At 41.9% G+C, this 12,891-nt stretch overlaps 1 protein-coding gene across 1 annotated transcript; it reads right to left on the reverse strand.

Moving 5' to 3' along the window:
- Nucleotides 1–4,994: 4,994 nt before the first annotated feature.
- On the reverse strand, nt 4,995–6,592 carry LOC132536814 (interleukin enhancer-binding factor 2-like). Its single transcript, XM_060185884.1, has one exon. The coding sequence runs from the start codon at nt 6,523–6,525 to the stop codon at nt 5,353–5,355; it is 1,173 nt and encodes a 390-aa protein (XP_060041867.1). The 5' UTR covers nt 6,526–6,592; the 3' UTR covers nt 4,995–5,352.
- Nucleotides 6,593–12,891: the final 6,299 nt, after the last annotated feature.

The following is a 12,891-nucleotide window of genomic DNA, read 5'->3' on the forward strand; positions in this document are numbered from 1 at the left end:
TGACATTCCATCAATTTTTCCCCTCTCATGTTAATTGAATAGTTATTTATCTGACTACAAATTAATAGTAGTGTACATAAACACCATTCCCAGCACCAAAAGACTATGTCCCATCCCACCCACCCATCCCCACCCCCGCTGTCCTGGGAAGCTGAATATCCAACCTCACCCTCTACCCAGGGTTTTTACTTTGGTGCTCTACTCCAGAAAAGAAATTTTTTAAAGAAAGAACTATCTTGGATTTTAAACTGGAATGTTTGGCTGATCTCTTCTTACAGGGGTCTTGATTTCTTTAAATGAGCTCTACATTCTTGTTTTATCTGATTCACCCTGACAACTAAGGATTGGGTTACAAGCAGGAAAGAAATCCTGAGTGTGGGCTATAGGACCAAGAATTCTAGTTCTTGGGTTAGAGGTCCAAGAAAGTTCTGGATGTTGAAAACTTTCTTGGGCCTCAAGGTTCTTGGGGAGCCAAGAATTCCCAAGAACAAGACAAAATAAAGGGATGGCTACAGAGATATACACTAGTGAACTGGTTTATTTGCTTCACACAGTTTGGTATGTCTATCTTGGTAATTTGACTGAATTGGTGAGTTAAATTTCCACAGACTATGACTCTGTTTTGGTTGCATGGAAACCAATTTATTTGTGAAATTATTGTATATTTGTGTTGCCAGTTATAACTTGAAGGAGATAGTCAAATGGTAGCATGCCAGACTTGTATGCCAGAAATCTCAGAGGTCCTAGGTTTAATCCCTGGCATCACTATATGCCAGATCTGAGCAGTGCTCTGGTCTTTCTCTCTGTGTCATAAAAATAAATAAATCTACTTTAAAAATAAATATAACTTGATTTGGCATGTGGTCAAATAAGAGGGAGAAAAGGAAAACTACCAAAAACTTAGAGCTGAGGAGAAAGACTCATGCTTGATGGGCCCCTTGGAATATACCTAAAATAGACTTCCTAGCATCTTACAACATGAAAACTATAAATCTCTTCTGCCATATTCTTGCCTTTAGGTTTCTAACTACTAAACAGTTTGTTCTGCTTTATATCTTAATGCTTTTCAGCCACCAAGTTGCAGATGCTACCATGATGCCAACCTGACTTCCCTGGGCAGATGACCTCACCAATGTGCCTGGAATCCCACCTCTCCAGGGCCCAATGCCACTTGGTAAAGATAGAAATAGGCTGGGCAGGAGTCGGGCAGTAGTGCAACAGGTAAAGCGCAGGTGGTGCAAGGCACAAGGTCTGGCGTAAGGATCCCGGTTCGAGCCCCCTGCTACCCACCTGCAGGGAAGTCACTTCACAAGTGGTGAAGCAGGTCTGCAGGTGCCTATCTTTCTCTTCCCTTCCTCTCTCCATTTCTCTCTGTCCTATCCAACAATGACAACATCAATAGCTACAACAATAAAACAACAAGGAGAACAAAAGGGAATAAATAAATTTTTAAAAAGAAAGAAACAGGCTGGGGGTATGGAATGACCTCCCAATGCCCATGTCCAACAGAGAAGTAATTACAAAAACCAGACATCTTACCTTTTGCACCCCATAAAGATCTCTGGTCCATACTCCCAAAGGGATAAAGAAAAGGGAAGCTTCCAGTGGAGGGAATGGATATGGAATTCTGGTGGACAGTCTTGTATGGAATTGTACAACCCTTATCCTGCAATCTTGCAGATCATTGTCAAATCACTAATAAAATAAAATTTTTTAAAAATATGTCCTTAAAATACCTATTGAGATGACTTCTGACAAATAAAGGATCTCTGGATAATGATGAAAAAAGAAAAAAGATTCATGCCTGATGCTCAGGTTCTAGGTTCAATCCCCAGCCCACCATAAACCAGAACTTAGCAGTGCTCTTGTCTCTTTCTCTCTTTGATGATGATAATAATAATAATAATAATAATAATAATAATGTCAGTGTGGAAATCTACTAAAAGCTGTGAGTTGCCTTTATAATACAAAATCCCCAAGTGTGTGTGTGTGTGTGTGTGTGTGTGTGTGTGTGTGTGTGTGTGTATGTGTGTGTATTGGCATGGAGGGCTGCTAGAGATAAACCAAAGTCTTATATATCAAAACATGTATTTTATCACTGGGCTGTATTACAGGTCCCATACTTTGTTTTGTTATAAATGCTTAGTGTCCGTGAAGTTTTGAGAATCCTGTTACTTACTTTTGGAATATGCATTTTACTAAGCATGCTCTCTATGGAAGAACATCTTTTATGGACATACTCAAATTAAAAAAAATTAATGTGGGGAGTCACAAAAGAGTTTCTAAGGCACCCCCCATAAAAATCTTCCTCCTGTGGAAAGAGAAATACATATTAATTAGGTCTTCATAATACATTAAAACTTCCTGGGAGACATTGTTACATAAGGAAAATGTTTATCTACTTACCATGTATTTAATATGGATGTTCTAAAATTATATGCAAATTCCTATGGCTGACATAGTATGGTCAATTGTGGTTATTATTCTGAAGTAATTATATAGCATAAAATAGAATAAACTTCCTCATCAACTGCACTATAGTGAGATCTTTAATTATGGTAATTGAAAACCTTTTGCCAAGAACTATTGCTTACTTTAATGCTTTATGTCTGGGGAGGAAATTACAGGAAAGGACTTTAACAAATACTTTTAAAAAATACTGTAGAAAGCAAGCTTTTCTTTTTTTAATATTTTATTTATTTGTATTAATGAGAGGGATAGAGGAGAGAGAAAGAACCAGGTATCATTCTGGTGTATGTGTTGCCAGGGATCGAACTTAGGAGCACATGCTTGTGAGTCTAGCACCTTATCCACTGCATCATCTCCCAGACCTACAGGTGGGGAGCCGGGGGCTCGAACGGGGGTCCTTGAGCTTTGTGCCATGTGTGCTTAACCCGCTGTGCTACCTCCCAACCCCCATTTTTAAATTTTTTTATTATTATCTCTATTTATTTATTGGATAGAGACAGCCAGAAATAGAGAGGAAGGGAGAGACAGAGGAGAGAGACAGAGAGACACCTGCAGTCCTGCTCCACCACTTATGAAGCTTCCCCCCTGCAGGCTTGAACTTAGGTCCTTCCCCTTAGTACTATGTGCGCTCACGAGGTCCGCCACCACCCAGCCCCAGAATACACCTTTTTGTCTTCAGTAAAATTTGAAATATTTTCTTCTCTCCCCTTAACACAATTAGAACATGAGATACTTATAATAAGTATTCTCACTTCTTACGGTAATATGCTTGTTTGCATAAATCCAGGAAGAAATTTTATTTCCCCTGTAGTAAGCATGCTTCATTTGTTTGCTTGCTTGTTTACTAGAGCACTGCTTGACTGTGGCTGATGATGGTGAGAGGGACTGAACTTGGAATTAGAGCCTCAGACATGAGACCCTTTTTCTTTTTTTCTCTTTTTTTAAATATGTGTTTATTTATTCCCTTTTGTTTTCCTTGTTGTTTTATTGTTGTAGTTATTATTGTTGTTGTTATTGATGTCATTGTTGTTGAATAGGACAGAGAGAAATGGAGAGAGGAGGGGAAGACGGAGAGGGGGAGAGAAAGACACCTACAGGCCTGCTTCACCGCCTGTGAAGCGACTCCCCTGCAGGTGGAGAGCTGGGGTCTCTAACCGGGATCCTTAGGCCAGTCCTTGCGCTTTGCACCATGTGCGCTTAACCCACTGCACTACCACCCCCTACTCCCGAGACTCTTTTTCATAACCATTAAGCTACTTCCTCTTTCACAAACATGATTTTATTACAGATTTTGCCTGGAATGTCAGAGGCCATATTACTTCAAGAATCAAGATTGAGGACTGAGGGAATGTTCAAACTGCTAGAATATCTGAAGCCTGAAGCTCCACAGATAATGAGTGCTCTTGCCTCCTATCTCTTTCTCTCTCTCTCCCTTCTCATTTTCTCCTTCAAAATAAGTTAATATGTTTTTAAAAGACAAGACTGAGTTCAGAGTCAACAAGCAAGAAAATAGCCCAATGTCTTATTTACATCGCTTCAGCCTTCTGAATCCCTGTGCACAACAAGGTACCCAGGACATTGGGAATGTCAAGAAACCCCCAAAATACAGGTGTTGTAGGCAAGGTCAAATAGTGACTTCTATGAAAGGAGTGACATGAATTTTGAAGCCTGGGAGCCATTAGGGCTCAGTCAAACATTCTATATCAAGGTTCCAGAAAAGAAAAATTTTTAAATCTAGATGGTTGTATTTTGGAAGGCTGCACAGGGGTAGACCTTTGGTCTTGCAAATAAAGCTTAAAATATAAATAATTAAGAATTTAAAAGTTGACCCAAGAACTATGAAATTGCACAGGCACTGCCAAGAGAGAAAGAATGAAAGAAAAAGAAAGAAAAGAAAGGGAGGAAGGAAGGAAGAAAAGAAAGAAGGGAGGGAGAAGAAGAAAGAAAGAAAGAAAGAAAGAAAGAAAGAAAGAAAGAAAGAAAGAAAGGAGGAAGAAAGGAAGGGAGGAAGAAAGAAAGGAAGGAAGGAAGGAAGGAAGGAAGGAAGGAAGGAAGGGAGAAAGAAGTTGACAATGGGCTGAATTTGGCCTGTGGGTTGCAGTGCTAAAATCAGTAAAGTCTTAGGCCAACTGGTCATGTTCTGGGAAACATTTGCAGTTCTGGGGAAACCAGGAAAGTTGATCACCCCCACAGATAAGTGTTTCTATTATGACTACTGCTGTTATTTTAGCAAGAATCTAACATCTGTTACATGTAAGTGAATCTACCGGGCATCTTTCCCACTAACTCCAGTAGCACCAGCAAAGTCCTAACATTTTCCTTCGTGTAGTCAGAAACAGGGCCAAGCAATAAACAGGAAATGTGTTCTTCCTTTTTCAAAGATTTATTTATTTATTTATTCATTCATTCATTCATTCATTCATTCTTTTTTTGCATAATGTTTTATTTGCTTTTTTTCCCGGGAGAGATGAAGAGGTTTTTTTTTTTTTAATTTTTTTTTTTTTTTTTTTTTTAGCCCTACCAGGTAGTACTTTAATAATTTTTCTTAGAAAAAGTAACTTCCAGACACTAAAAGTCACAACACTTCCAACAACAAAGTACTGGTTAAGAGAAGTTTCCATGCACAGGGGACTCTAAAATACTAGCAATAGTTGGTATCCTGCTTCCATATAGGCAGATGGCATGAAAAATAGGTTATTTGGGAAACTTCTAGCCAGCTGTCATCGAGTGTCAGAACTCAATGACAGTCTACAGTTTTCACTTTCCTCACTATTCCCCCCCCCCCAATTCCTCAGAAATGCCACCATGCCACTAACAGCCCGGTGGTGGTTAGCTAAAGCTTCAATCTTCTTGGGTACGAAATAGGTTGAAGGAGAAGGGCAGTCACTCCTGAGTCTCCATGCTCTCCTCCTCTTCTCCTTGAGGTGTTTCTTCTGTATTCTCCTCCTCTTCCTCTCCTTCCTTCTTCTCTGGTGGCTTCTCATATGCCTTTTCTGAAGGACTTACTATCACCCCATCCCAGGTAGATATTTCAGAAGCCAGATAACTGGCATCACCCTCCTGGCCAAGGATCTTCCTAAAGCCACCATGTGAGAGGATCCGGACCAGAGTCTGAGCTGTGTAACAGACCATGTCCTGTTGCTCTAGGGTCATCACTGTGTGTACTCTGAAGTTACCACTCTCACAGGGGTCAGTGATACCTACTGACCCTGGCAGGAACAGCCCTGCAGCCAGAATCTGCAGGCAGCGCCTGTATGCCACATTTAGGGCCAATGGCTGCCTGGTGGGGTTGTTCATCACAGCATAATGTCCAGGTAGGTCAAGGATCCAGGGTGTGAGGGGCTCAAAACCAGGAAAACGAATTCTCAGGTCCTTCAACAGTCTGATGAGAACTTTAACTGTGGACTGAGAAGCATTTTCCTCAAACCAGCGGGCATGCCGGATAGCTGCTAAGGCACTCTGCAACACTTTGATATCCAAATGGAGTTCTGGGTCCAGTTTTCGAAGATTGGGTGGTACTGTTGTGATAAGAATCTTCACTGTAGCATCAGAGGAGCTAATCTCAAAGCCGGTCTCATTGGTCAACATGGTCAAAACTTCTGAAGGATCCTGTGTTCTAAGGCTTTCCACAACTTTGTTTCCTAAGGCAGCGACAGCTTCCAATGTTGGCAGAATCTTTAAGATCACCACCAGGTCAGCCACATTGTGTCCTGTAGTCATTGTTCCCTTTTTATATGACCCAACCTGTCGAACTTCTTCAATTTGCACTTCAAATGATCCTGGAGCCACAATCAAATTGTCAATCACATTGTTTATTTTTGTCACCAGAGAGAGGATAGAAGCCTGTTCAGCAGAATTAGGAGCCAGGTCCTGATTTCTCTTCAGCAAGGCCTCACTGAAGGATGTTTCATCGGGTGCTGGCTTGACCCGGGGGAAGGCCATCTCACACAAATAGAAATCAAACGGGATGTGCGGCACAAAGGGCCTGAACCCTCCTCCTGGGCCGCCCCTGGACCCGAAGCGCCCGCCTCGACCGCGGCCTCTGTCGCCCCTCATGGCGCCCTAAACCCCTAACAATGGAGACCACACCAACCGCCCCTCTCCTCCTAGGAGCCGCAACTGGAAAAGTTTAATTTTTTATTTATAAAAAGGAAACATTGACAAAACCATAGGATAAGAGGGGTACAACTTCACACAGTTCCCACCACCAGAACTCTGTATCCCATCCCTTCCCCCTGATAGTTTTCCTATTCTTTATCCCTCTGGGAGTATGGACCCAAGGTCCTTGTGGGATGCAGAAGGTGGAAGGTCTGGCTTCTGTAATTGCTTCCCTGCTGAACATGGGCATTGATTGGTCGATCCATACTCCCAGCCTGTCTCTCTCTTTCCCTATTGGGGAAGGGCTCTGGGGAAGCAGAGCTCCAGGACACATTGGTGGGGTTGCCTGTCCAGGGAAGTCTGGTGGGCATCTGGAACCTGGTGACTGAAAAGAGAGTTAACATACAAAGCCAAACAAATTGTTGAACAATCATGGACCTAAAGGCTGGAATAGTGCAGGTGAAGAGTTGAGGGTGTCTCTGTTTGGTTGATAGCTCATAGGCATATTTTAGTTATATTCCAAAGGGCCTATGGCTATACTAGTGTTTTTGTTTGTTTGTTTATTTGTTTGTTTCTGCCTGAGCCTGAAATCTGATATGCAGGTGGATCTTAATTATTGTCTGGGGAGATGATGTCATGGCTGGCAGAAGAACCAGAAAGCTGGATTAGGGAAGAGAGTAGCTCCCAAATATGGGAGAGGTGTGGGAAAGGTGTATAAATATTGTTGATTGTAAAACTCATCGATTTGATATGATCTGGGGCCCATATTCAGCTTAGGAGCCTATCCATCTCTGTAGACCTGAGCTCACATTCTTTGGTCATAAGTAGAAATGTTCCAAGCTGACCCAATATCAGGACCCATCTTCCTCAGGTGTAGCATAGAGTATATTGTCCAGCCTCCCTTTGGAGGATGGAACATTCTCTACCATTTTTGATCCAAGTTGAGGGCAAGGTCCTATGGGGACCCACAAAGGGGTCTATTGTGTTGTTCCTGATGGAGATGACCGGTAGCAATGGAGAGAGGGATTTATTCAAGGTCTAGGCCCATCATGTCTGTTTGGGAATCTCAGGACTCCATGATGAGGGCCCCAGCTGATGGGGTGGCCTGATAATGACTAAAGAGTCATCGTTAAAGTGTGCCAGTCTCTTGCCCTTATTCAGCCTTTGCAGTCCTTGCTTTGATGAGGTTAGCTTTGGAGTGAGTGAGAGAACTATAATAGGAAATAGGTGAGAAGGGTATCTAAGTCTAATTAGATACTATTTCATTAAGAACTTTATACTGACTCACTACAGACTATTGTGTATTTTTGCTTTCAGGTATATATTTTTCCCTAGTTTATGGATACATGTGAACATATGCTCTATCTTATGGGACCTGGTCTATATCTAGGTTTTGGGACTTTGTTAGGAAGTGAACCTCCTGGAATGGAATCAGAGAATACTATGAAAGGAAAGGTCTCACCCGAGTAATGAGGGTGAAGGGTTGACATTCCATGATGTCTCTGGACACAGTCTGAAGTGAAACATGCTGAGGTGGTACTCGTTGTGTTGATTAGGTTGGGATCGGCGGATGCAATATCATTTGATGTGAATTGAGAGAAACACGCAGGAAAGTAAGCCCCACCTTAGGGGTTCCAGGACTGGGGGAAATATAGGTTCTATAGTGGAAATGTGAGGTTCCTGCTGTCTTAGGGTTCAAGAAGACAACAGATAGCTATTGTTATAATCCCATTATTGGGCAATTGGTATAACTTTGAAATATCCCTTTGTTAGGGTTTGCTGTTCATACACAATATCACCATAATTTATGTCCTTTGACATTATTTGTATATAGCTGTGCCACTGGTTACTTCTGTTCTCCCTGGTCTAGGCTTTTGAGAGTCCACATATCAAAGACTCAGCCTATGTATTAAAAAGACTCAGTCTGTGATTTAAGAAGTTTGAGACATTCCATCAATTTTCCCCTCCCATATTAATTAAAAAGTGATTTATCTGACTACAAATTGATAGGAGTGTACATAAACACCATTCCCAGCACCAAAAGACTGTGTCCCATTCTATCCCCCTCCCTTCCCCCCCACCCCCGTGAAACTGAACATCCACCCTCACCCTCAACCCAGGGTTTTTACTTTGGTGCCTTATTTATTTATTCTTATCAGAATCAGAGAAAGTCAGAGCACCATCTCACTATATGGTGCTGAAATGCCCCACCCAGGTTTTTTTGTTTTGTTTTTTTAGTGATTTAATAATGATTCACAAGATTATAAGATAACAAAGGTACAATTCCACATAATTCTCACTAACAGAGTTCTGTTTCCCATCCCCTCCTTTGGAAACTTCCTCATTTCTTTATCCCTCTGGGAGTATGGACCATAATTCTTCAAGGGCGGGAAGGTAGGAGGTCTGGGTTCTAAAACTGCTTCTCTGTTGGACATGGAAGTTGGAAGATTGAGTCATACCTCCAGTCTGTTTCTGTCTTTCCCAGGTGGGACTGGGCTCTGGGTAGGTGGGGTTTCAGGACACACTGGTAAGGTCATTTTCCCAGGGAAGTCAAATTGGCATCATGGTAGCATCTGCAATTTGGTGGCTGAAAGGTGGTAAGATATGAAGTAGATTGTTCAATAAAGAGGAACCCAAAGGTAGGAACAGAGCAAATAAAATTAGGGGTCTTTGTGAGGAAAGAAGCTAGGAAGTCTATTTTAGGTATATTCTAAGGGGCCCATGACTAGTAATTTTGCAGGTGGATTAAAAATATTGTCCGATCAAAGGGGCCCAGACTATTACATGGGGAAAGCAGAGTCTCTTCAACAAATGGTGTTGGAAACAATGGGTTGAAACATGCAGAAGAATGAAGCTGAATCACTGTATTTCACCAAATACAAAAGTAAATTCCAAGTGGATCAAGGACTTGGATGTTAGACCAGAAACTATCAGATACTTAGAGGAAAATATTGGAAGAACTTTTTTCCGCATAAATTTTAAAGACATTTTCAATGAAACGAATCCAATTACAAGGAAGACTAAGGCAAGTATAAACCTATGGGACTACATCAAATTAAAAAGCTTCTTCACAGCAAAAGAAACCACTACCCAAATCAAGAGACCCCTCACAAAATGGGAGAAGATCTTTACATGCCATACATCAGATAAGAGTTTAATAACCAACATATATAAAGAGCTTACCAGACTCAACAACAAGACAACAAATAACCCCATCCAAAAATGGGGGGAGGAATTGGACAGAATATTCACCACAGAAGAGATCCAAAAGGCCGAGAAACACATGAAAAAATGCTCCAAGTCTCTGATTGTCAGAGAAATGCAAATCAAGACAACAATGAGATATCACTTCACTCCTGTGAGAATGTCACACATCAGAAAAGGTAACAGCAGCAAATGCTGGAGAGGATGTGGGGTCAAAGGAACCCTCCTGCACTGCTGGTGGGAATGTCAATTGGTCCAACCTCTGTGGAGAACAGTCTGGAGAACTCTCAGAAGGCTAGAAATGGACCTACCCTATGACCCTGCAATCCCCCTCCTGGGGATATATCCTAAGGAACCCAACACATCCATCCAAAAAGATCTGTGTACACATATGTTCTTGGCAGCACAATTTGTAATAGCCAAAACCTGGAAGCAACCCAGGTGTCCAACAACAGATGAGTGGCTGAGCAAGTTGTGGTATATATACACAATGGAATACTACTCAGCTGTAAAAAATGGTGACTTCACCGTTTTCAGCCGATCTTGGATGGACCTTGAAAAAATCATGTTGAGTGAAATAAGTCAGAAACAGAAGGATGAATATGGGATGATCTCACTCTCAGGCCGAAGTTGAAAAACAAGATTAGAAAAGAAAACACAAGTCGAACCTAAAATGAAATTGGAGTATTACACCAAAGTAAAAGACTCTGGGGTGGGTGGGTGGGTGGGGAGAATACAGGTCCATGAAAAATGATGAATGAAATAGTGGGGGTTGTATTGCTAAATGGGAATCTGGGGAATGTTATGCATGTAAAAAAAAAAAAAAAAAGAAGTAGAAACGCAAAGCAGAAATTGACTGAGTTTGGAATATGGCACCAAAGTAAGAAAGCAGAAGTATACTAGAGTTTGCAGTGAGTATCTCCCTAATACTTCCTCTCCACTTTTCCAAGCTTTGGGTCCATGATTGCTCAACAATTTGTTTGGCTTTGTATGTTAACTCTCTTTTCAGTCACCAGGTTCCAGGTGTCATCAGGATGCCGGCCAGACTTCCCTGGATTGAAGACACCACCAATGTGTCCTGGAGCTCAGCTTCCCCAGAGACCCATCCTACTAGGGAAAGAGAGAGGCAGACTGGGAGTATGGACCGACCAGTCAAAGCCCATGTTCAGCGAGGAAGCAATTACAGAAGCCAGACCTTCTACCTTCTGCAACCCTCAATGACCCTGGGTCCATGCTCCCAGAGGGATAGAGAATGGGAAAGCTATCGGGGGAGGGGGTGGGATATGGAGACTGGGCGGTGGGAATTGTGTGGAGTTGTACCCCTCCTACCCTATGGTTTTGTTAATTAATCCTTTCTTAAATAAAAAAATAAAAAATAAATTAAAAAAAAAAAAATATTGTCCGAGGCTGGCAATATGGATCGACCTGCCAATGCTCATGTTCAGCAGGGAGGCAATTACAGAAGCCAGACCTCCCACATTCTGCACCCCATGATGACCCTGGGTCCATACTACCAGAGGGATAAAGAATAGGAAAGCTATCAGGGGAGAAGATGGGAATTGTGTGGAGTTGTACCCCTCTTATCCTATGGTTTTTGTCAGTGTTTCCTTTTTTATAAATAAAAACTAAAGAAAATAAAAATATTGTCTGGGAAGTAGGTGTCAGAGTTGAGAATAGGGATAGAAAGCTGGACTATGGCAGAGAATACCTCCCAAGTATGAGGAAAGTATATAAATACCATTAACTGTTAACCCCATCAATTTAACCTTGGGCCCATATCCATATTTAGCACAGGAGCCTGTTCTTTCCCTTAAATGGGAAATGGGTTAACCTCTGAGTCCCTGTCAGTCTAAGCTCACAGTTCTTGGTCACACACAGCTAGGAACATCCTTGGCTACACTCATTTCAGGACCAGTTTTCCTTGAGTGGAATAGTAGGTTGAACCAGCCTCCCTTCGGAGAGTGTGACAGTCCCTATCATTGCTGCTCTACAGTGAGGGCAAGGTCATAGAGAGGCCCACAAGAGGGCTTGTTATGACGTTCCTAATGGAAGTGACCAGTGACGGTGGAGAGAGGGGTCTACTAAAGGTCTAGGCCCACCATATCTATGTGGGAATCCAGGGTTTCCCTCATTAGGGTCCCCAGATGATGGGGTAGGCCCCAGGTTTGATCCTTGGCATGAGCAATAGCCAAATCTCAAGTCAGAAAAAAATATCTTTTTTTAAATTATCTTTATTTATTTATTGGATAGAGACAGCCAGAAATTGAGAGGGAAGGGGGTGATAGAGAGGGAGAGAGACAGAGAGACACCTGCAGCACTGCTTTACCACTTGCAAAGCTTTCCCTCTGCAGGTAGGGACTGGGGGCTCAAACCTGGGCCCTTGTGCACTGTAACATGTGTGCCCAACCAGGTGAGGCACCACCCAGCCCCGGGAAAAAATATCTTCTAAGATTAATAAATGGGTAAAATATACTCTCATAACCCATTTCCTGCTTGCCCTAAGAATACCCACCAGTGGCACTTACAGCCGCATCATTTATCCCTATATAACTCTCAGATTACAGTCCTAACTTTATTATTTATCACTCAATACTGAACATCAAATATGTCTCTGTTACATTAGGATTAGAGACAAGTTTTATTCAGAAACAACTCCAAGAGTAGTTTTAAATATTTTAATTTCACATTGAAAATAAAAGTCAGATTTGCTTCAGCCTCAGAGAATGTGTTTATGGAAAATTAAATGTGTCCTGGCAGTGAGCTGCACTTTCTTCCTTTCTTTCTTTCTTTCTTTCTTTCTTTCTTTCTTTCTTTCTTTCTTTCTTTCTTTCTTTCTTTCTTTCTCCTCTCCCTTAAATGGGAAATGGGTTAAGACTGGGAACAAGGGGGCAGGGAGTAGTTTACCCAGTGAAACGCTTGCCTTACCACATGCAAAGTTCTGGGTTCAACCCTGGCACCACATGGGAATACTGTAGAGAATGCCCATGGATGGTGGACTATTACTGTGACTTCTCTCCTTTTCTCTCTAAAATAAAAAAAAAAAGGGGGGGGGAGGATGAGGAAGAGAAAAGTGAAAAACAAGAAAAGTAGACCCAGTAGGATTCTCAGCAGTATTACACG

Source organism: Erinaceus europaeus, chromosome 1 (genome assembly GCF_950295315.1).
Source record: "Erinaceus europaeus chromosome 1, mEriEur2.1, whole genome shotgun sequence".
Lineage (NCBI taxonomy): Eukaryota > Metazoa > Chordata > Mammalia > Eulipotyphla > Erinaceidae > Erinaceus > Erinaceus europaeus.